Genomic DNA, 21520 nt, shown 5'->3' with positions numbered 1-21520 from the left:
CTTGCCCCATTGATAGCTGATATTTTGGGAGGAGCAAGGAGGAGAAGATCTGTCTATATGCATTCTGGAAACATGGCTTCCGCAGGTATATTTTCACCATTTTCGTTTTCAATATTGCTATTTTAGATTCTGATTTCTAGCATGTATTTTCGTGTATTTTTACATTTGGTATCAGAGCCACCATGCTAGGATTAGAATCTTGCGATGATGCAATTTTTGGTGTTCTATTTTCGGTTTTATTTTATTTATGCAAATCGATCGCTCAAAATGAAATGTGTAGGATTTATTTGCTGTAAATCTTCAATCTGCTTGGGTTTCTATTTTCTCTTCATTGTTTCCGCAACTTTACTGTTATGGTTTCACAATTTACATTTTAGTTTTAATTTTTGGAACCATTTTTGGGCAAGAAAATCGTATTACACAATTGATTGATCAAACTCATATCAAAATCGGTTTTTGGAATGATATTTACTTATTTTAGATGTGTTTAATCGATAATGTGTTTCGGTTTTGAGTTTTTACAAAACTAGGGTTAATACCCATTTCGAAATTTGATTAATCTTCCTTAAATATTGATATCCATTGTTTTAAAACACCATATATGTGTTTTTCGGGCACTATATATTGTTTCCCCTAAATTAATTTTAGTTTTTGATCCAAGAATTGCAAGAAATTGAGAAAAATCCATTTAAAAACCCGTAGACCCAGTTTTCAGACCCGCGACCCGCGACCCGCTTGCTGACCCAGCTGGAGGTTGAAGATGAATTCACCTCCAGCCAGAACGTTGCCCACGCGCAGCAGGTGGCGCGTGCGGCGCGTGCGGCACAGTAAACACTATTTTTTCTGGTTTTCTTTTTCCAGTATTTATGTACTCGCCCTATTAAAGTTATATATATTTTTTGAAAAATTTTTGTAACATCATAAGACACTGTTTTATATTTTTGAATGTTATTTACACATTTTTCTGTGGGCTACAGTGTACTGAATATTATAATATTTTTTGTGGTGAATAGTCAGTATCTTATATGTTCTGTGCATATGTGTACTCTCTCTCCCAACATGTTTTGGATGCATGTTAATTTTGTGACTTGTTATAAGTATTTTGTATATATACATGCATTCCAAATTCATATTTAATTTTAGACATATTTGTTGTCTTATATGTTTGATCTATTCACACTGTTTTAGTATCACAATCACATTTGAATTCTAATTTTGATTGTATCAAGTTGATGATTATTATTATCATTTTGTGATTGTAATTTATGGACATTTAGATTATCCTTATTATTCCTTTAAATAAAATTTTTGAAATATTTGTGGGTGGTAGCCGCCAAAGTGGCACACTCATTGATATTTAAAAGGATATCTTTGTTTTCTAATTTATTGCACATAATATCTTGCCCAAAGGTGTTATTGTGTGTGACATTTTAGAAAATTGTGTGAATTAATTAATGAGATTACATTAGTCTAGAAATTTCCTTCTGCCTAAAGGTGATGGTATTTTGAAACTGATGTGATTTTATTAATTAGTTTTGTGATATGTTTTAAGAGTACCTTATAGCATGTTGTCTAGTTAGCCCAAAGGTGACTTTACAATGATGCACCAAGGCTCTTATTGTAATGAAGCTCATATGGTTCCGAGCTTAATTATGTATTGTCTGATTAATAGCTCATATTAATTAGAAAGATTTGATATCATCTATTGACTGCATGCTATATGTTTGGAAGATAATTAAATAAAATGTACTATTTCATGTTTCTACAGTTTTGAGTGCCTCCTCTATTTCAAGTCAATTATCTGCTATTGAAACTTTGACTGGGAATAATTATGTGAGATGGAAACGAGACGTAGAAATTGCTCTTGGTCTTTTGGGATTGGATTTTGTCCTAGAAGACCAACCTTCAAAACCTACTGATAAGAGTACTGCCGAATATGTGGCTGAATATCAAGAGTGGGATAGGGCAAACAGACTTTGTCTAAAGATTATCAAGCGTTCTATATCAGATTCCATTATGGGAGCTATTCCAGACAGTGATAATGCTAAGCAATTTTTGGGTGCCATAGGACAAAGGTTTGTTGAATCCGATAAAGCTGAAACTGGAGACCTGATGGATAGACTGATGAGTATGAAATATGATGGTTCTAGTGGAGTTAGGGAGTATATTATGAAAATGATACATATATCCTCTAAGCTAGAAGCCCTCAAAATTTCCATTGCTGAGCCTTTTCTGGTTTATCATGTTCTTAATAGTCTTCCTAGCCAGTTTAATCAGCTAAAGGTAGCTTACAATGCTCAGCGAGATAAATGAGATTTAAATGATTTGATAGTAGTATGTGCCCAAGAGGAGTGTAGGATGCGTCGTGAGACCGTTGAAACTGTGCAATTAGCTTTTCAACCACAACAGAACAAGGGGTCTTTTCATAATCATAAGTCTAAGTTCCACAAGGGAAATAAGTCACACCGAAATCAGCAAAGTAAAAGGTTTGAAGGTCAGACTTCTGGTGGTCCTAAAGAAACTGTGAAGAAAAATGATCAGTGCAAGTTTTGTAAGAAGAAGGGTCATTGGCAAAAGGATTGTTTTAAGTTTAAAATTTGGTTGGAGAAGAAGAAGAAGAACTCGACAGGTACCCCATTGGCCTTAGTTTGTTTTGAGTCTTCTTTAGTAGATGTGCCTTTAAATTCTTGGTGGATAGACTCAGGTGCAAGTATTCATATTGCGAATTCCTTGCAGGGGTTCGTAAGCAAACGGAGGCCAAGTGAGAATGAAGTAAGCTTATGCGTTGGGAATGGAGTTCAAGTGAAGGTCGAGTTTATAGGAGTAATAAAGTTGTCTTTGGAGTCTGGTTTTACTCTTGTTTTGGAGAACACAGTTTTTGTACCGTCAATGAGACGGAATTTGATTTCTATATCAAAACTTGATGAATCTGGTTTTTCTTTTAAGTTTGGCAATGGAAAAGTTGAATTGTTCTATGATTCCCGTTTGGTTGGAAATGGTCTTTTGTGTGATGGTTTATATAGAATGACTTTGGCTTCTTTTGGTGAAGTCTCTTGTGTTACCAATGTAGCGAAGAAAAGGTCTTTAATCCGTGAATCATCTTCTATGTTGTGGCATAAGAGATTAGGACATATTTCAAAGGAAAGAATGGAGAGATTGGTAAAAGTTGAAATACTTCATTCTCTTGATTTTTCAGATTTTAACACATGTGTGGACTGTATAAGAGGAAAGCTGACTAAATCCACAAGAAAGGGTTCTACTAGGAGTGACGGTATTTTGGAATTAATACATACCGACATTAGTGGACCTTTATCTTCTACCATATGTGGGAATAAGTACTTCATAACTTTCATTGATGATTTCTCACGCTATGGATATGTTTACCTGATTAATGATAAATCTCTAACTCTTGAGAAATTTAAGATATTCAAAATGGAAGTAGAAAATCAATATGGGAAAAGTATTAAGGTTGTAAGATCTGACCGAGGCGGCGAGTATTATGGGAAGTATGATGAGTCTGGTCAAAACATGGGCGATTTTGTAAAATTTTTACAAGGGTGTGGAATAGTGTCTCAATACACCATGCCAGGAACACCCGAGCAGAATGGTGTCTCTGAAAGACGAAATCGGACTCTAAAGGACATGGTTAGGAGTATGATGAGCAGAACAAATTTGCCAGAATATCTATGGGGTGAAGCTTTGAAAACTGCTATGTACATTTTAAACAGGGTTCCCAGTAAAGCTGTTTCAAAAACTCCTTTTGAATTGTGGACAGGCCGTAAGCCAAGTTTGGCTCATTTCAGAGTTTGGGGATGTCCAGCTGAGGTTAGGATTTATAATCCTCTTGAAAAGAAACTAGACCCAAAATCTACTCCTGGTTATTTTATTGGATACCCAGATAGATCAAAAGGATATAAGTTCTATTGTCCTAATCGTGGCACCAGAATTGTTGAGTCCATTACTGCAAAATTTCTGGAAAATGATGTTGGTGTCAGTGGGAGTTCTGTATTGAAGGAGTTATTTGCTGATCCTAATCTAGTTGTTGTTCCAGTTCCTGTTATACAGGAAAGAGCTGTTTCTCCGCCAATTGAGATTGTTAGTGAAGAACCTGAACAACAAGAAGAAATTCCAACAATGGTAGAGTCAGTTTCTGAGCCACAAGTCAGAAGATCTCAAAGAGAAAGAAGGTCAGCATTGCCTAATGATTACATTGTCTATTTGTTAGAAAGTGATTTTAATATTGGGCATGTAGTTGATCCTGTTACTTTTAAACAAGCCTTGACATGTTCTGAGTCAGATAAGTGGTTAAGTGTTATGGAAGATGAAATGAATTCTATGGAAAAGAATAGAGTCTGGGAACTTGTTGAACTTCCTCCAGATGCTAAAGCTATTGACAACAAATGGATTTTCAAAAGTAAATTAGACTCGAAAGGGAATGTTGAACGAAAGAAGGCAAGATTAGTTGCAAAAGGGTTCACTCAGCGGGAAGGCATTGACTATAATGAAACTTTTTCACCAGTTTCGTCTAAAGATTCTTTTAGAATTATCCTGGCACTCGTGGCGCACTATGATTTGGAGCTTCATCAGATGGATGTAAAGACAGCATTTTTGAATGGAGATCTTTATGAAGAAGTTTATATGAGACAACCTGAAGGTTTTGTTGAGAAGGGAAAAGAAAACTTGGTTTGTAAGTTAAATAAATCCTTATATGGCCTGAAGCAAGCGTCTCGACAGTGGTATTTGAAGTTTGATGAGGTTGTAACTTCGCTTGGTTTTGTTGAAAATGCAGTGGACCAGTGTATATATCGCAAGACCAGTGGGAGAAACTTTATTTTTCTTATTCTGTACGTAGATGACATTTTGCTTGCCAGCAGTGACTTGGGACTACTTCATGAAACAAAGAAAATGTTATCTGCTAATTTTGAGATGAAAGATCTGGGAGAAGCTTCTTTTGTGCTTGGCATTGAAATATGTCGTGATAGAGCTCGTGGTTTGTTGGGGCTTTCTCAGAAAGCTTATATACGACGTGTACTGCAAAGATTTGAAATGCATAACTGTGCACCTGGTGATGTACCAATCATAAAAGGAGATAAGTTCAACAAAACTCAATGTCCCAAGAATGAACTTGAAAGGGAATCTGTAAAGAACATACCATATGCTAGTGCTGTGGGGAGTTTGATGTATGCTCAAGTTTGCACTAGACCAGATATTGCCTATGCAGTTAGTGTTCTTAGCAGGTTTCAGTCGAATCCAGGGCAAGAGCATTGGAAAGCAGCTAAGAAAGTTATGAGATACTTGAAGAAAACTGAAGGTTACATGCTCACATTCCAGCGTTCAAATCACCTTGAGGTGGTAGGCTACTCAGATTCTGATTTTGCTGGATGTCAAGATGATTTGAAATCGACCTCAGGTTATGTTTTTATGCTAGCTGGGGGTGCTATTTCTTGGAAGAGTGTTAAGCAAACTCTGGTGGCATCTTCTACTATGCAAGCTGAATTTGTGGCGTGTTATGGAGCTACTATCCAAGCTGTTTGGTTAAGAAACTTTATTTCTGAATTGAAAGTTGTTGATTCCATCTCGAGGCCAATTACTATTTATTGTGATAATAGTGCAGCGGTATTCTTTTCAAAGAATAATAAAAGTTCTAGTGGATCCAAGCACATTGACATCAAGTATTTGGTGGTCAGAGATAGAGTTAAAGAAGGGCAGACAAAGATAGAGCATGTTAATACAGAGGCGATGATTGCAGATCCTTTGACTAAGGGACTTGCTCCTAAAGTTTTTAAAACACATGTTACTAATATGGGTATTGTGGAAACTTTTGATGTTTTTGGTTAGTGGGAGTTACTTATGTAAAAAGAACTACGTTTTGGCTTGATCCCTTTACAGGGTACGTAGGTAACCCATTTGTTTTAGGGTGCAGCCCCTTTCCAATAATAATAAATTTCCCCTATTCATACACTAAGTTTTTGAGCATGCATTTGGCTTATGTCTTTTATTATAATATCATTATGATCTCGAGATATATGGGCAAAAGACATAAGATGAGTCTCTTTTAGAGACATGGCTTCATTTTGAAGCATTATGAGGACTGATATGAATTAGCACAGCTTTTGATCACATTGATGCTAAGTTCATACTACATACTACCACATTGGTCGGAGGATGGGGATCCATGTCGATAAGGATATTAGCATTTGTAGCTGTGGAGTGGTCTTACATCGTTTAAGTGGTGTAACGATTTCCATGTTCGATGTTGATATTCTTATTGGACCGGATCGTGTTTTCTAAGGTGCTATCATTTGAGCTATGTATTTGTGTGGCCACCTTTGTAGTCTAACCCGAGAGTCATTTTATTTTTATTTATTTATTTATTTATTTATTTTTTAAAACAAGTTTTATTTTATAGCAATCAATTTTTGCCCAAGTGGGAGAATGTTAAAATATTTTAAATATGGGCTTCATTTGATTGCACATTTTATAAAACGGGTTAGACATATATATAGCTCACAATGATATTTTGTTTTAACCCACTAAGTTGAGTGATCATTTGGGGTTTGTTGCACGTTAGTAATATAGGATTATATCCTATTTATATTGTGGTATAATTACATATGTAGGCCTGGAAAACCAAGGGTCTTGATTATGGAATTTGTATAGACCCATATTTATTTGAGTCCTTAATGGGTGGACTCCATTAGTTTTCTTTTATAAGAGGCTAGATCCCTCCTCCTCTCCATATGTCCATTGGCTTGCCCCATTGATAGCTGATATTTTGGGAGGAGCAAGGAGGAGAAGATCTGTCTATATGCATTCTGGAAACATGGCTTCCGCAGGTATATTTTCACCATTTTCGTTTTCAATATTACTATTTTAGATTCTGATTTCTAGCATGTATTTTTGTGTATTTTTACAATTACTGGCAAATGTTCAACATTCTTTCTTTCTTTCTTTTCTTAATTAGATATTCTTTCTTTCTTTTCTTAATTAAATACCACCCTTAAACAATATGTAAATATGTACTTCAAACATTCTGCCAAGATATTTATGAAAACCGAAACCCTAGCCTTTCCCTGTAGGCCTGTATATGCGATCTTTCTGTATGTTTGGCTCTGAAGATAAATGTTGAATTGGGAAAGGTGTTGATTTTCTATCCATCTTGAAATCTCTGTTACTTGGACTGAGCCAACCGAACCTGCGCTTGGCTGGGCCAGACGTCACTATTCAGCTAGTTACTTTGATTGTTAACGACGGCACAGTATCCTGGGACTTAATGGCTAGCTGAAGAGGTCGAAAGCATTGTTTCTACCATAAATTGAGCAATAATGAACTGTTTCAAGTACATCTAATTGTATATTTATATGGTTTCCGTGAAGTGCGGCCTGTTTTTCATATTATTGCATATTTTGAGAACCGGAATGAAGGGAAATTTAGGCCTAGACGGATACTTTTGATTGGTTTTATTAGCAACAAGACTAGTCTGTGTTATGTGCGATGAATGTTTTTTGCCCAATGTATATAATTTTAAGTTATCTACGAATGAGTGGTTTTGGAGGGTGTCAGTGGACACGAAACTCAGGAGAAGGTTGGTTTTTCTTGAGGTCAATGGTCTCTCAGGATTGCCTCTTGGAAGAACATTTGAAGGGTTTGGGGGGAGTTTGCTCCATCTTCGGCCTTTTTGAGGTAATTTGGGCCATGACTTCACAAGTGTTCTTATAGCTTATTGGAATGGGCTTCTTGGTAGTCATCAATGTGCATTATTGTGGGAAATGATCTTGTCTTTTTTAATGTAGTGTATTTGGAGGGAGAGAAATGGCCTAGCTTTGAAGATTGTGAGAAGCCAGTGATGGACCTCATGACCTAGATTCCAAACACCCAGTACCATTGAAGGGTGGTCGACTTATCAAAAAAACCATTGAAGGGTGGTCCACAATAGTGTCACCTTTTATATGTCTAGTTTCCAGGAATTTTTGGATCTATTTCCTTTTTCTATTTAGGCACATCTCTTGCATGGATCCTTTGTTTTGGTTAACTTCCCTTTTTACTTGGTTAAATTTATCTTATAAAAAAAAATCTCAAGTTGTGCTATATAATAGAGTTTAACACTCTTATGTTGCAGTCATATTTACAACGAAAGAAATAAGTTGATCGTAAGGTACTTAACGTGAAAATGGGTATTACAGGGGATGTGGGTAGTGTTTATTTTGGCCCAAACCATCCGATGAAGCCACACCGGCTTTGTGTGACCCACCATCTCGTCCTCTCCTACGAGCTCCACCAGAAGATGGACGTATATGTAAGTCACTAAACATAGAAGTGCTTTATATAGTAACTAGATTTTTTGTATATTATAATTTATTGTAAGTTTTCTGACAACAATTTTATGGTTTGGACTGTTTTTGTTGTATAATGCAGCGGCCTCACAAGGCATACCCAGTTGAGCTTGCTCAATTCCATTCAGCTGATTATGTTGACTTTTTACACCGGATTACACCTGACACTCAACACATGTTCTCAGATGAATTAGTAAAATGAATTTTTTTTTTCAGTGCATTTAGCTCCATAAGCTATTGATATGTGGTAATATCCATTTATTGTATAACAATGTTGGAAAAGTATTCAGTAAATGTCTCAAATCTTTGATAGAAAATTGATTTTAGTGTTTTGGTCCTTCAAAGATTGAGTAGTGAATTTTGTTATTAAATTCTTAAAACTGTAAGCATTGTGAAGGTCCAGGTTTGACAATAGTTATAAAAACTGTGCTCAGCATGGATGGGGAATGGTGGTTCTCAATACAACCAGTGTAATTGATGAGCCTTTAAACTAGAAATATCTTCTGTGTTGTATTAATCATAAATAAAAAGCTAATAATAATAAAAGTGTTTCTTGCAAAAGAAGCTCTTGTAGCTTAGCCGTATCGACTTTTGTCACTCAAACTCAGGTTTAAACTGAAACCAAGCACCCAACCACTGGTCAGTATGATTTTAATAACTATGGCACGTGCAGAAGCAAGTGGTGGCAAAGGAGACATGCACTAAAAATGCTTTGCAAACCTTGAAATTAGTTAAACTAATCATCGACCAGCGCCATGAGCGGGAATAACTAGCTTACTATGCGCATTGATTGTCTATAATTTCTATCACAAATAGTCTAAAATATAAAATTGTTCTTATAATCTTGAGGGATAACAATTTTTATATCTCAACACACATCAAAATTAACTGGTAAGAATACAAAGAGTTCAAAGTAGAATAGATAAGAAATGAGGAAGCCAAAGGAGTAAATAATGAAGAGTTAATAGCTCCACTAGAGGAATAGTCCGTTTTCTTTATTGGAAAAAATTCTCTCTCTCTCTCTCTCTCTCTCTCTCTCTCTCTCTCTCAGTATGACCTTTCATCTTCCATTCCTAGCGCTCCTCGTCGGGGACAATCCTTAATATTTCATTGCTTCCCTGATTCGTGTTCCATTTTTCTTTTTTCTTCTTTTAGTTTTATCTTTAGTTTGTTGAAAGATGGATCGTAGATTTTGCATTGAAGCTAAGAGGTTTGTGTTTAGTAGGAAAGGTGGTAACTTTTTTTGTATTACTGAGAGGAGTAGGAAAATGTCTAAATCCCTTCATGTCAGTAGAGGAATGGTTATTTGGATGTCAAAGGTGGTGGAGGACTGTCTAAGGTTATCGGGCAATAAAGATTCTTTTCAGAAAAAAAAAAAAAGAAAAAATGAAGGTAATAAAGTTTTTATGGTCCAAAAGTTTCAAAACGCATTTGGCAGATTTGTGAAGCTGATTGAGTTTGGCATTGTTACTGGGAATGGAATCATAGTGATTCTAGAAGGGAGGAAAGTGGGTGGTTGGGTAGGTTTTGTGAGATTAATAAGAGAGATGGTTGATTTTGGGAACTCTGTCTTAGTTTCTGAAAACAGAGTTGTCCCCAATGAATGGGATTCCAGAAATAAGATGATTTTTTATACATCTTCGAAAGGTGTTAAATTCAACGGATAAGGAAGAAGGAAAAAGGATGGGGGAGTTGCAGTATGGGCCTGAGGGTTTTAAAGTTAAGACAGCAGATGGGCATGATCGAGGCCCAACAAACAGGTCTGATCATTGGAGGGCAAAGCCCTTACTTGAAATACATGGCTCCAAAAGCCCAAGGGGAGTGGAGGCACAGCCCATGGGCTTGGTGGCTCTGACAGGCACTTCAACGTCACATACAAGGTCGTCAGCAGTAGGCGAGTCCTTGAAAGGCTCTTCGACGGGGGCTTATCCTACGACAACTCTTCATTTACTCAGATCTGAGAATCAAAACTCTGAGGAGACCCAGATTAAACCCTCAACGGCACAGGAGGTTGCGATTTCTTCACAGAAAGGGACGACGGTGGTAGTCGATCCCTCTTAAGGGTATTCAGGTGGTGAGTTCAACTCCGACGAAGGGTAGTTTGTTGCCTTTCTTTGAGCTTGAGTTTCTAATGGGAGATTCTCATCTCGGTGTTGGGAGGTTCTCTTCTCAGATGTTACTGGCTCCTACTAAGCTATGTTTTGGAGGGACTGAGAGGGCTTCAGAGGGGGTGGAACCATGGAAGTGGTGGAGGGAGATGTGGAAATGAGTGGTAATGTCATTGGGTCCATTGAGGAGTTTGTTTCTGGGTTGCCTTGCACCCAAAGGCTTAACTCTGAGCTGCAGATGGTTCTTGGAGGGGAGGAGGAAGCAAAGGCAAGTGAGTCAGGAGAGCTAAGGGAGTCTGATGAAGAAATGGACCCAAATCCGTTGTGTTCTATCCTTCTTGAAATTGATGGGCCCAATTCTTCATCTGATAGGGTGATGAGGAAAGTGGATGAAATCAAGGATTGTGTGGGAATCTCATGTCGGATTTGAGGAACAATTTAGAACACTTCTAATGGCTATAGAGGTTGGTCAACCTTCATTGGCTAGATCTGCTCTAAAGAAGGAGAGGGAATTGAAGAGGTTATCGTGCTCTATTAATTATAATACAAAGGGAGGAAGTGCCTTAGAAATAAAGGCAAGGATAGGATTATTTATAGTTACCAATGAAACCAACAATCATCTCTTGGAATGTGAGGGGGTTGAATGCCTTTTGAAAACGTCGTCGGGTAAAGAATATGATTCGAAAGTGGAGTGATGATTTTATTTGTTTCCAAGAAGCCAAGCTGAAGTTGGTTAATTAAACAATTGTGAACAGTTTACAGAGTTGTCAATGTGTGGGATGGGTTGAATTAGTTTCGAAAGGGGCTTCGGGTGGTATTATTGTTATGGGGAATAGGAGGTTAGTGGAGATGGTATATAATTATGTGGGAGAGTTTATGGTTGCTTGTTGATTAAAAATTGTGGATGATGGATGGGCTTTTGCGAGGATTTATGGTCCTAATGTGGATAATAGTAGGAGTATTTTATGGGATGAAATGGCGGGTGTTTACTGCTGTTGGGATGTTCTTTGTTGTTTTGGAGGGGATTTCAACATTACACGGTTCCCTAGCGAGCGAGTGGGGGATAATTATCTCTCTCATGCCATGAATGCTTTTTCAGATCTGATTTTTGAGCTTGGTTTGATCGATTTACCCTGGTTAGTGGGGATTTTACGTGGTCCAATGGAAGGGCATGGTCTAGGCTGGACAGATTTTTGGTTTTAGTTTCTTGGGAGGTTTGTTTTCTTGATTTGAGGCAGAAAAGGTCACCGAGAATGCGTTCTGACCATTATCCTATTATGCTGGAGAGTGGGGGCATTTTTAGAGGGCTAAGGTATTTTAAATTTGAAAATATGCGGTTGGATGTTGAAGGTTTTGTGGATAGGGTGAGGTGGTGGTCTTCGTACTCTTTCTGGTACTCTGAGCTTTGTACTGGCTAGTAAACTTAAAAGCATTAAAAACGTATTTGAAGAAGTGGAATGTTGAGGAGGTTGGGAACACAAAAAATAAATGGAAACTTTTGTTGCAGCAGTTGAAGAGTTTGGAGGAAAGGGAGCTGCTAGGGGACATGTCCGGTGAGGAATTTGGAGAGAAAAAAAAGTGGTGGTGAATGAATTAGAGAAGATCATTTTAATGGAGGAAATCTCTTGGAGGCAGAAATCCCGGGTCCTTTGGCTGAAGGAAGGTGACAAGTGCATAAAGTTTTTTCACCGTATGGCAAATTTTCATTGAAGAAATAACGTTATTGGGGCTCTTCATGATGGTGAAATCATCATTTCAGATTAAGAGGTCATTAAGGATCACATTGTCAATTTCTATGAGAAGTTGTTCAGGGAAGAATACTCATGAAGAAAAAAGCTTAATGGACTGAATTTTTACTCCATTGATCAGGCAAGTGCAGAATGGTTAGAGAGAGCTTTTGAAGAGGATGAAGTTCTTGATATGGTTAGAGGAATGGCAAGGGATAAGGCTCCGGGTCCGGATGGTTTCTCAATGGCTTTTTTTCAATCTTGTTGGGATATAGTGTGGGATGATATTATGAAGGTTTTTCTTGAATTTTATACATTTATGAAATTTGAAAAAAGTTTCAATGCTACATTTATCGCATTCCCAAGGGCTGTGGAGATGCTGGATTTTTGGCCTATTAGTTTGGTGAATGGAGCATACAAGATAATCTTTAAGGTGTTAGATAATTGTATGAGTGTGGTGTTGGTAAATATTATATCGAAATCTCAAAATGCCTTTGTAAGAGGGAGACAAATTCTTGAATCGGTTTTAGTTGCTAATGAGGATGTGGACATCAGAATTAAATCAAATGAATATGGAATTTTGATTAAATTGGACATGGAAAAAGCATATGATCATGTTAGTTGGGATTTTCTCTTGTATTTGCTTGGGAGATATGGTTTTGGAGAGAAATTGTGTATGTGGATCAAGTAATGCATTTCGACGTCGAGATTTTCCATTTTGGTGAATGGCACCCCGGTTGGGTTTTTTAATAGTTCACGTGGTTTGAGACAAGGAGATTCGCAATCTCCTTTTCTTTTTGTCCTTGTCATGGATGCGTTGAGTAGAATGTTGGAAACGGCGGTAGAAGGAAGGTACTTGTCAGGTTTTGAGGTGGGAAATGTGGAACGAAATAACATTAAATTATCTCATCTTCTTCTTGCCGATGACACTTTGATTTTCAAGCAGTCCAACTAAGAACATATTCGAACTTTGAGAGCCTTGTTATATTTTGAAACTGTCTCGGGTCTAAGGATTAACCTAAACAAGTTTGAAATTGTACTTGTGGGTGCAATAGGCAATATTTCAGATTTGGTTAAAATTTTGGAGTATAAGATTTCTTCATTGCTGCTGAAGTATCTTGGTCTTCCCTTGGGTGCTTCTTACAAATCTATTTTGATATGGGATGGGGTGATTGAGAAGATCGAGAGAAGGTCGACTGGATGGAAGAAGTTATATTTTTCTAAAGGGGGAAGAATTACTTTGATAAAGAGTACGTTGTCTAATCTTCCTACATATTTTCTTTCACTTTTCCCTTTGCCAGCTGGAGTAGCAAGAACAATTGAGAAACTTTATCGTAATTTCTTATGGGGAGGAATAGGAGAGGAAAATAGGTTTCATTTGGTTAGTTGGAATAGGGTTTGTCAACCGGTTTCTTGTGGAGGATTGGGGGCGAGAAATTTGAGGTTGTTTAATAAAGCACTTCTTGGAAAATGGCTTTGGAGATATCATGAAGAGAGAGATACTTTATGGAGGAATGTTGTTGCTGTTAAATATGGGAGTGGGTGGGGGGATTAGTGTTCTAATGAAGTTAGAGGAGCGTTTGGGGTGAGTTTATGGGAGAATATTAGGAAAGGTTGGGGGAAGTTTTCTAAACATATTAAATTTAAGGTGGGCAAAGGGAAGATGATTTTCTTTTGGCATGACATTTGGTGTGAGGAATCAGCTCTCAAATCAGATTTTCCATCTCTTTATAGGATTGCAAGGGATCAAAATGTTACTATGGCAAATTATCTTCAATTTACAGATAATAATATTCTATGGAATGTTGACTTTATTAGAGATGAAAATGATTGAGAAGTGAATGTTGTTTCAGATTTTTTGGGAAGAATTTATAATTCAAAAGTGATGCAGCGAAGAGAGGACAAGCTATTGTGGGACTATGCTGGAAATTTCAGGTTTTCAGTTAGTTCTTTTTATAATGTGCATAATTGTCATTTTGGTTGTGTATTCCCCTGGAAAAGCATTTGGAGGGTGAAGGTATCTACTAAGGTGGTGTTCTTCAGTAGGGTGGTTGCTCTAGGGAAAGTATCGACCGTGGATAACCTTAGAAAGCGTGGTTTGTGTATAGTTGATTGGTGTGTTATGTGCAAGAAGGATGACGAATCTGCAAATCATCTTTTTTTTTTACATTGTGAGGTGGCAAAGTCTTTGTGGAATGAGGTTATTGGTCGGACGAGTTTATATTGGCTGATGTCTAAGGAAGTTGTGGATCTTCTTGCATGTTGGTGTGGTTTTGAGGCAAGGAAATGTGTAGCTACCAGGTGGAGAATGATTCCTTTGTGTTTAATGTGGTGTCTATGGCTGGAAATGAATGGGAGATAATTTGAAGACAAAGCATTCTTTTGAAGATCTTCGGAATTTTATCTTTAAGATCTTCGTAAGGAATGATAATGTACTAAATCTGTTTTTGTTTTAGTTTTCCTGCTTTCTAGAGTGTAGTAGGTATTTCCTTTGTATATATCCTGTGTACTTGGGCTATGCCTATTCTTAGGCTATACTTGAGGTGGGAAATGAGGATCAGAATAGCATTAAATTATCTCATCTTCTCTTTGCCGATGACACTTTAATTTTTTGTGAGCCTAATCAAGAACATCTTCGATCTTTGAGAGCATTGTTGTTATGTTTTGAAGTTGTCTCGGGTCTAAGGATTAATCTTAACAAGTCTGAGATTGTTCCAGTGGGTACAATAGAAAATATTTCAGATTTGGCTAATATTTTGGAGTGAAAGATTTCTTTGTTGCCATTGAAGTATCTTGGTCTTCCGTTGGGTGCCTCTCACAAATCCGCTTCCATATGAGAAGGGGTGATTGAGAAGATCGAGAGAAGGTTGGCTATATGGAAAAAGCTATACTTGTCTAAAGGGGGATGATTACTTTGATAAAGAGTACGCTGTTTAATCTCCATGTATTTTCTTTCAATTTTCCCTTTGCTAGCAGGGGTTGCAAAAAAAATTGAGAAAATTTATCGCAATTTCTTATGGGATGTATAGGAGAGGAGAAAAAGTTTCATTTGGTTAGTTGAAACAAAGTTTGTCAATCAATTTCTTTTGGAGAATTGGGGGTGAGAAATTTGAGGATGTTTAACAAAGCACTTCTTGGGAAATGGCTTTGGAGATATCATTTAGAGAGAGATGCTTTATGGAAGAATGTTGTTGCTGTAAAATATGAGAGTGGGTGAGGGGATTGGTGTTCTAATGAAGTTAGAGGAGCGTATGGGGTGAATTTATGGAAGTTCGTTAGGAAAGGTTGGGGGTTGTTTTCGAAACATATTACATTTAACTTGGGGGAAGGGAAGAGGATTCTTTTTTGGCATGATATTTGGTATGGGGAATCAGCTCTCAAATCTGATTTTCCCTTTCTTTGTAGGATTGCAAGGGATCAAAATGCTGTGTGGCAGATTATTTCCAACATATGGATAATAATATTCTGTGGAATGTTGATTTTATCAGAGAGGTAAATGACTGGGAAGTGAATGATGTTTCTGATTTTTTGGGAAGAATTTATAATTCAAAAGTGATGCAGGGAAGAGAGGACAGTTTACTGTGGGACCATGCTGGAAAGTCTAGGTTTTCTGTTAGTTCTTTTTATAAGGTGCTGACTTGTTATTCTGGTTGTACTTTCTCTTGGAAAATCATTTGGAGGGTGAAGGCTCCTACTAAGGTGGTGTTGTTCAGTTGGGTGGTTGCTCTAGGGAAAGTTTTGACCACGGATAACCTTATAGAACACGGTATGTGCATTGCTGATTGGTGTATCATGTGTAAGAAGGAAGGTGAATCTGTAAATCTTCTCTTTCTTCATTGTAGTGGCAAAGTTTTTGTGATATGGTTTTGAGTTGGACATGTTTATATTGGGTGATGCCAAAGGAAGTTGTGATCTTCTAGCATGTTGGAGAGGTTTTGAGGGAAGGAAATGTGTAGCTGCCAGATGGAATATGATTCCTTTATGTTTAATGTGGTGTATTTGGCTGGAAATAAATGAGAGATGTTTTGAATATATAGAGCGTTCTCTCGGAGAACTTCGGAATTTTTTCTTTTTTACTTTGTGTTTGTGGGCTAGGATTTTTGTAAGGGATGATGATAATGTATTGAATCTGTTTTAGTCTTTTTCCTGCTTCTAGAGTGTGGTATATATTTCCTTTGTATACTTCCCGTGTACTTAGGCTGTGCCTAGTCTTGATAATAAAATCTTTTATTAATTATAAAAAAAAAAGATATGTCTGGATGTTGCTTTGCTTTGCAAACAGTTGTATTATGATGTTAAAAATGTACGTAATTGGAAGAAATTAACTTTAATCATGGTAGTACAAACCACTCCTCTACACCCACTAATAAAACCATGACACACCACCCTGGGTAGGGTGGGCTGACCGACAACCACCCTGTGCACTGTGGCCACCCTGGCATTAGGGTCTCCAGATCCACCCCTTCTGGGATGGTCTACCGCCTCCCCATGATGGTTCAGTCATTCTCTTGGGTGGTTCTAAATTCATCTTGTTTTGCAATCTGTTGTGTCATTTAAAAAAAAGTGTAGAACCTTTAGCTGTCAACTTTTGGTAGGGGCTCTCCGATAGGAGATGGCTCAGGAGCAATTGCTTGGCTAACTAGACTTCCGCTTGAAACCAGCAACTTGTTTGCATATATGGACCCAGCACGGGTGGAGGTAGTAAGACACTAGCAGATTTTGAGATCACTCTTAGTAATTTTTTATATTTCTATGGTAGTACTGTCATTTTGTGCACTTGGCCATCTCCAAGTTATCATGATCTAACATCTGAACCCTGTAAGGGGTTCTTTCAGTTCTGTACCTGAAAGAACTGTAGGATGGGTTGAAGCAAAAAATTAAACCCGTTGATTTGTCGGGTTGGAGACCCGATCAGGAATAACCCGTCAAAACTCGGGTCAGGTCGGTTTATTGTAGTCGATACATGAACTTAATAGCGATATATATTTGCCTATTACCTTCTTCTCCCGCTTGAAACTCTTAATAGAAGATAGAGTATTGTTACTATGTCATTCCAGTTATATTGTTCACTTTATCTCATGCATTCACGTGCACTGTAGTGTCATGTGATTTTAAAAAATAAAAAATATATTTAAAATAAAATAAAATCCGCAAACACAAGAAGATCAAAACTCTAGATTCCCTCTACTACTTTTTATTTGTGTTTTAATTTTTTATTTTTTAATAAAAAAAATAGTATAACTGCATGGTAACATATCTCTCTAAGATATCGGATATGCCGCCAATCATAAGGAATACATGATTTTGAAAAATATTAATTTATGATTATTTTATAATTCTATATTAAATAAAAATAATAACTTTGTAAAATTAAGATTCATATTTAATAATTTAACGTAATTACATAACTAACTGATATTTGTTTAATGGGTGGTAAAATAACTTTAAAGAAATTATAAATGTATTAATATTACTTAGTCCCCAGGTTTTAATTTTATCGCCGACTCAACAGTACTTATACTCATTTATTAATACTTATTGAGTTAAAAAATTAAAAGGAATTTAGTGATGGGCACACAAATAATATAAATTAAGTAGTTATGCTTACCTTTTCTAACCGGATGATAAGTTATTAAACCTAATATATAAAACAAACAGTACTAATTAAAGAGAATAAAAAAAGTGACAACCAAAATATCTTTCCAAATATAAACAAGTCTAGTCTCTTTCACCCACATTCTTCTACTTTGGTGACGTAGGTTTTGCTTGTTAAATATTAAAGATAGAAGACTATGTTGATTCATTAAATATTAAAATATTAATTTTTTACTCTAATAAAAAATATTATTTCGTTTGTAATTAAGAAATTTAAATGAGTTTAATCAAATATTTTTTGTTATTAGTATTAAATGACTTTTGAAAATATAGTTTTTTAATATTAATTTAATTAGAATATAATTATTATTAACATTTAATTGGTAGAACTATATAATGTGATAAAAATAAAGTAAAAAATTATTAATTTAATAATATTTTATTATTATATAAAAAGTGCATGGATAATTTAATATAAAGATTGAATTTAAATGAAAGAGATAAATATAAAGAAGTATGATGTTGGTTGCTCTTGGTGATGTTCAATCTTGCTAATCAATGAATCAGTCGATGGTTATCGCTTTATCAGTTTGTGCCATGTCGTATCCACCAATACTTAACAAATCTCGGCCTTTTTGCCTTTCGGTTCGAGCCAATAATAAAATGCACAAGTATTGCATCCTATGACTAAATGTCATAATTTGGTCAAAGTCTGATCAAAAGAATATATGCACATATATTACGTTCCGAATTAATATTATGCTAATAAAGTATATTTTATTCATTCATTTTTTTTACATAATCTATAATTTATTATGTAAAGTAATACCAATAATTATGTTTATATATATATATATATATATATATATCAAAATGCAAAAATTTAAAAAATGTTTATCTATTTAACAATTATTGATTTGCAAGATATATAATTTTACTTTTTTTCTTTTCCAACTAAAATTTAAGAGATTTAGATAGTAAGTTGAGATAAAAGTTAAAAGTTAAATAAAATATTATTAATATATTATTTTATTGTTATTATTATTATTATTATTATTATTATTATATTTGAAAAAATTGAATTGTTCTTTATATTTTATATAAAAATTTTAAAAAATTATAATAATTAGATGAGATTAGTTGAGAGGACTTTTGAATCCAAATCATTCTGTTATATGAGTATATTAGAAATAATGTAATACATATCTACAGATAAAAGATAATAATAATTTAAGTTAAATTGAATTAATCGTTGTACGTTGACATTATCTTGATGATAATTTGAGCATATTCTGCACTCTTTACTGTTTTATCTTCTTTTTTCTATATCTAATTTTATTGTAGTTAATAACTGAATAGGCACCATATAAAAAATTATATATGGGCACATACTCAAGGTCGTCACTGATCATTATATAATTTTTGAAGTATGGATCAGTTATATTCTTAAGATAAATCCTGGAAGTATCCAAAAAAAAAAAAAAGGAAAAACAATCCAAACCGAAGGATAAGTCTAAGATTCAAAAATCGGTAGAAGTGGACTATTGATTCAAATATTTAAAAAGAAGAATTACACACTATTGGCGCTAGCACCACTCTATTAAAAATACATTTATTTATAGAGAGAGAAGAGTCTGCTGCAATTACTTTGTGCCATGGAGGTTGAGAATGGCAATTTCAATAACAACAACAAGATTAAGGAACAAGCTGGATTTTTTTCCAAACCTCCCGGGTACAGATTCCTCCCAACAGACGAAGAGCTAATCATCTTTTATTTGGAGAAGAAAGTATGGAACCAGCCCTTGCCAATTAACACAATCGTGGAAGTTAACCTATATGCACATAATCCAGATTTTCTTGCAGGTAGTTTGTACTGATTTTATTGTACTGATCGTGGAGGTTTGAACATATCTTTGCATGATATAAAGTTTGTTTCTTGCTAATTATTTATAATCTGAATGTGAGAATCATGGTAGATATTGTGCAGATACCTTAATTTTCTTGATGTGCTTGTTTTTCTTGGAACTAATATTCCTGATATCAACCATCTTCTTCTTCTTTCCTTGTTGAATGCACTTAGCAAAACTAGAAGAGAATAAATATATGAAATTAAACAAATATTCATGGTATTCAACTTGCTAACTCTGACTCATGTTCAGCTTCAATTTTGTTTAATTCATTGCGTTTGATAGTGCTTCATTTTGTTTGACTGAATCATGTGCAATTAATCAAGTAGAACTAATTATCTCGCTTGTGAGTGCATATTGCATGTGTTGCATACAGTCATGACATTCCATACTTTGAGCTTAAATTAAGACTATTTCATATTAAAGATCAAAAGTTGAACTAGAAAGTAACACTTGAATTTCTTCCATTAAAAGCAAAATACAAGGATTATCAAGAAGATCAATTATACATTTTCACCCCAAGAGATCGAAAGTATCGAAATGGAAGACGGCCAAATCGAGCTGCTGGTGATGGATATTGGAAAGCCACGGGAGCTGATAGGAAAATCAAATCCAAGGGAACCGTAGTTGGGTATAGGAAGGCATTGGTTTTTTATATAGGAAAGGCTCCAAAGGGTAAAAAGACCAACTGGATTATGCACGAATTTAGAGTCGAGGATTCACCATGTAGCGAAAGAGGCTCAAATGGCATGAGGGTATGTAGTTTTTCATCCTTTTACTAATTAATATATATGTTCGTTTCAAGGCTTTTAATTCTATTCTCAAAAACTGACCATCATCAGCACTAAATCTTGTACCATGCAGTTGGATGACTGGGTCTTATGCAGGATTTATAAAAAACCTGTTAAATCAATCAAAATTCAAATTGAAGATAACGTTCCTGCGATGGTTGGTTCAACTTCTCTGCTAGATGATTATGATGGGGGGGATGATGAGCATATAGATAAGATGAATTGTGGAAATCTCGAAGCTGCCGCCATTGCTGATGTTGAAGTACCAATAATAGGTGCCTGGGATAATATGAAGATCACCACAGCCAGTACCTTCCAAAATGGGTTCCAGCAGCCAGAATCTGCTGCTCAATGCAGTAACGCTCATGCTCTCGATACTGGGGCTACTTTCAATGGCTACTTCAATTATGCAAGTCCTATTGATCTTCCTGCCACGATGGTTCCACCAATTGGATGGTCCAACTGGGCGTATAATTCCACAGATCAGACAGTCTTTGGGTCTAACTATCTGAATGAACCGAGTGAATTCCAAGAGGATCTGTGGATGAGTTTGCCATCTCAATTGGATCCTAGTAGTTATAGCTTTTACCAAGAGTCGTATGTGGATAGTGTCCCAAATAATAATCCTGATGATAAAGGTGGCAGTGAAGAGTCTAACGACTGATCTTTAACTTGATGAGGGAACTCAAGTATTATTACTGGGCTTGACATTTATATAGGATGATGATCTAGCTAGTTTTGGCAGCTTAATTTATGTATTTGCTTGACATTTTCTACCGGATTCATGTAGATGGTTTTTATTAATTCCCAATAAAACTTCGATTGATATTGTCATTAACCCTATGTGTTGCAAAACTCTTGCATTCATGTTAAGCATTGGATGAAAACAGAAAAATGAAAAACATGTCAGAAATAAAACCAAAGCTTACAAGCTCTAAGATTATGATCTTTAACTGATATGATGAGCATTATTCAAACATCATACACCCTAAAATCAATGACAACCAAGCATATTAGAGAGAGCTACCTTCTTCCAGACACGGCCTCTCCATCCATATA

The 21520-nt window shown here is 35.8% G+C and overlaps 2 protein-coding genes across 2 annotated transcripts; both read left to right on the top strand.

Annotated features, from left to right (window-relative positions):
* Positions 1–6797: 6797 nt before the first annotated feature.
* Positions 6798–8627, top strand: LOC118344478 (histone deacetylase 9-like). Its single transcript, XM_035685072.1, has 3 exons — positions 6798–6836; positions 8184–8296; positions 8416–8627. Exons 1-3 carry the CDS (start codon positions 6809–6811, stop codon positions 8533–8535), a joined length of 261 nt encoding a protein of 86 aa, XP_035540965.1. The 5' UTR covers positions 6798–6808; the 3' UTR covers positions 8536–8627.
* Positions 8628–19418: 10791 nt separating this feature from the next.
* LOC109017565 (NAC domain-containing protein 1-like) lies at positions 19419–21125 on the top strand. The gene is made up of 3 exons (XM_018999796.1): positions 19419–19626; positions 20145–20425; positions 20535–21125. The coding sequence occupies exons 1-3, from the start codon at positions 19419–19421 to the stop codon at positions 21123–21125; spliced, it is 1080 nt and encodes a 359-aa protein (XP_018855341.1).
* The last annotated feature ends 395 nt before the right edge of the window (positions 21126–21520 follow it).

This window comes from Juglans regia, chromosome 14, assembly GCF_001411555.2.
Source record: "Juglans regia cultivar Chandler chromosome 14, Walnut 2.0, whole genome shotgun sequence".
In the NCBI taxonomy this organism is placed as follows: Eukaryota; Viridiplantae; Streptophyta; class Magnoliopsida; order Fagales; family Juglandaceae; genus Juglans; species Juglans regia.
This window is presented reverse-complemented; position numbering and strand designations above follow the sequence as displayed.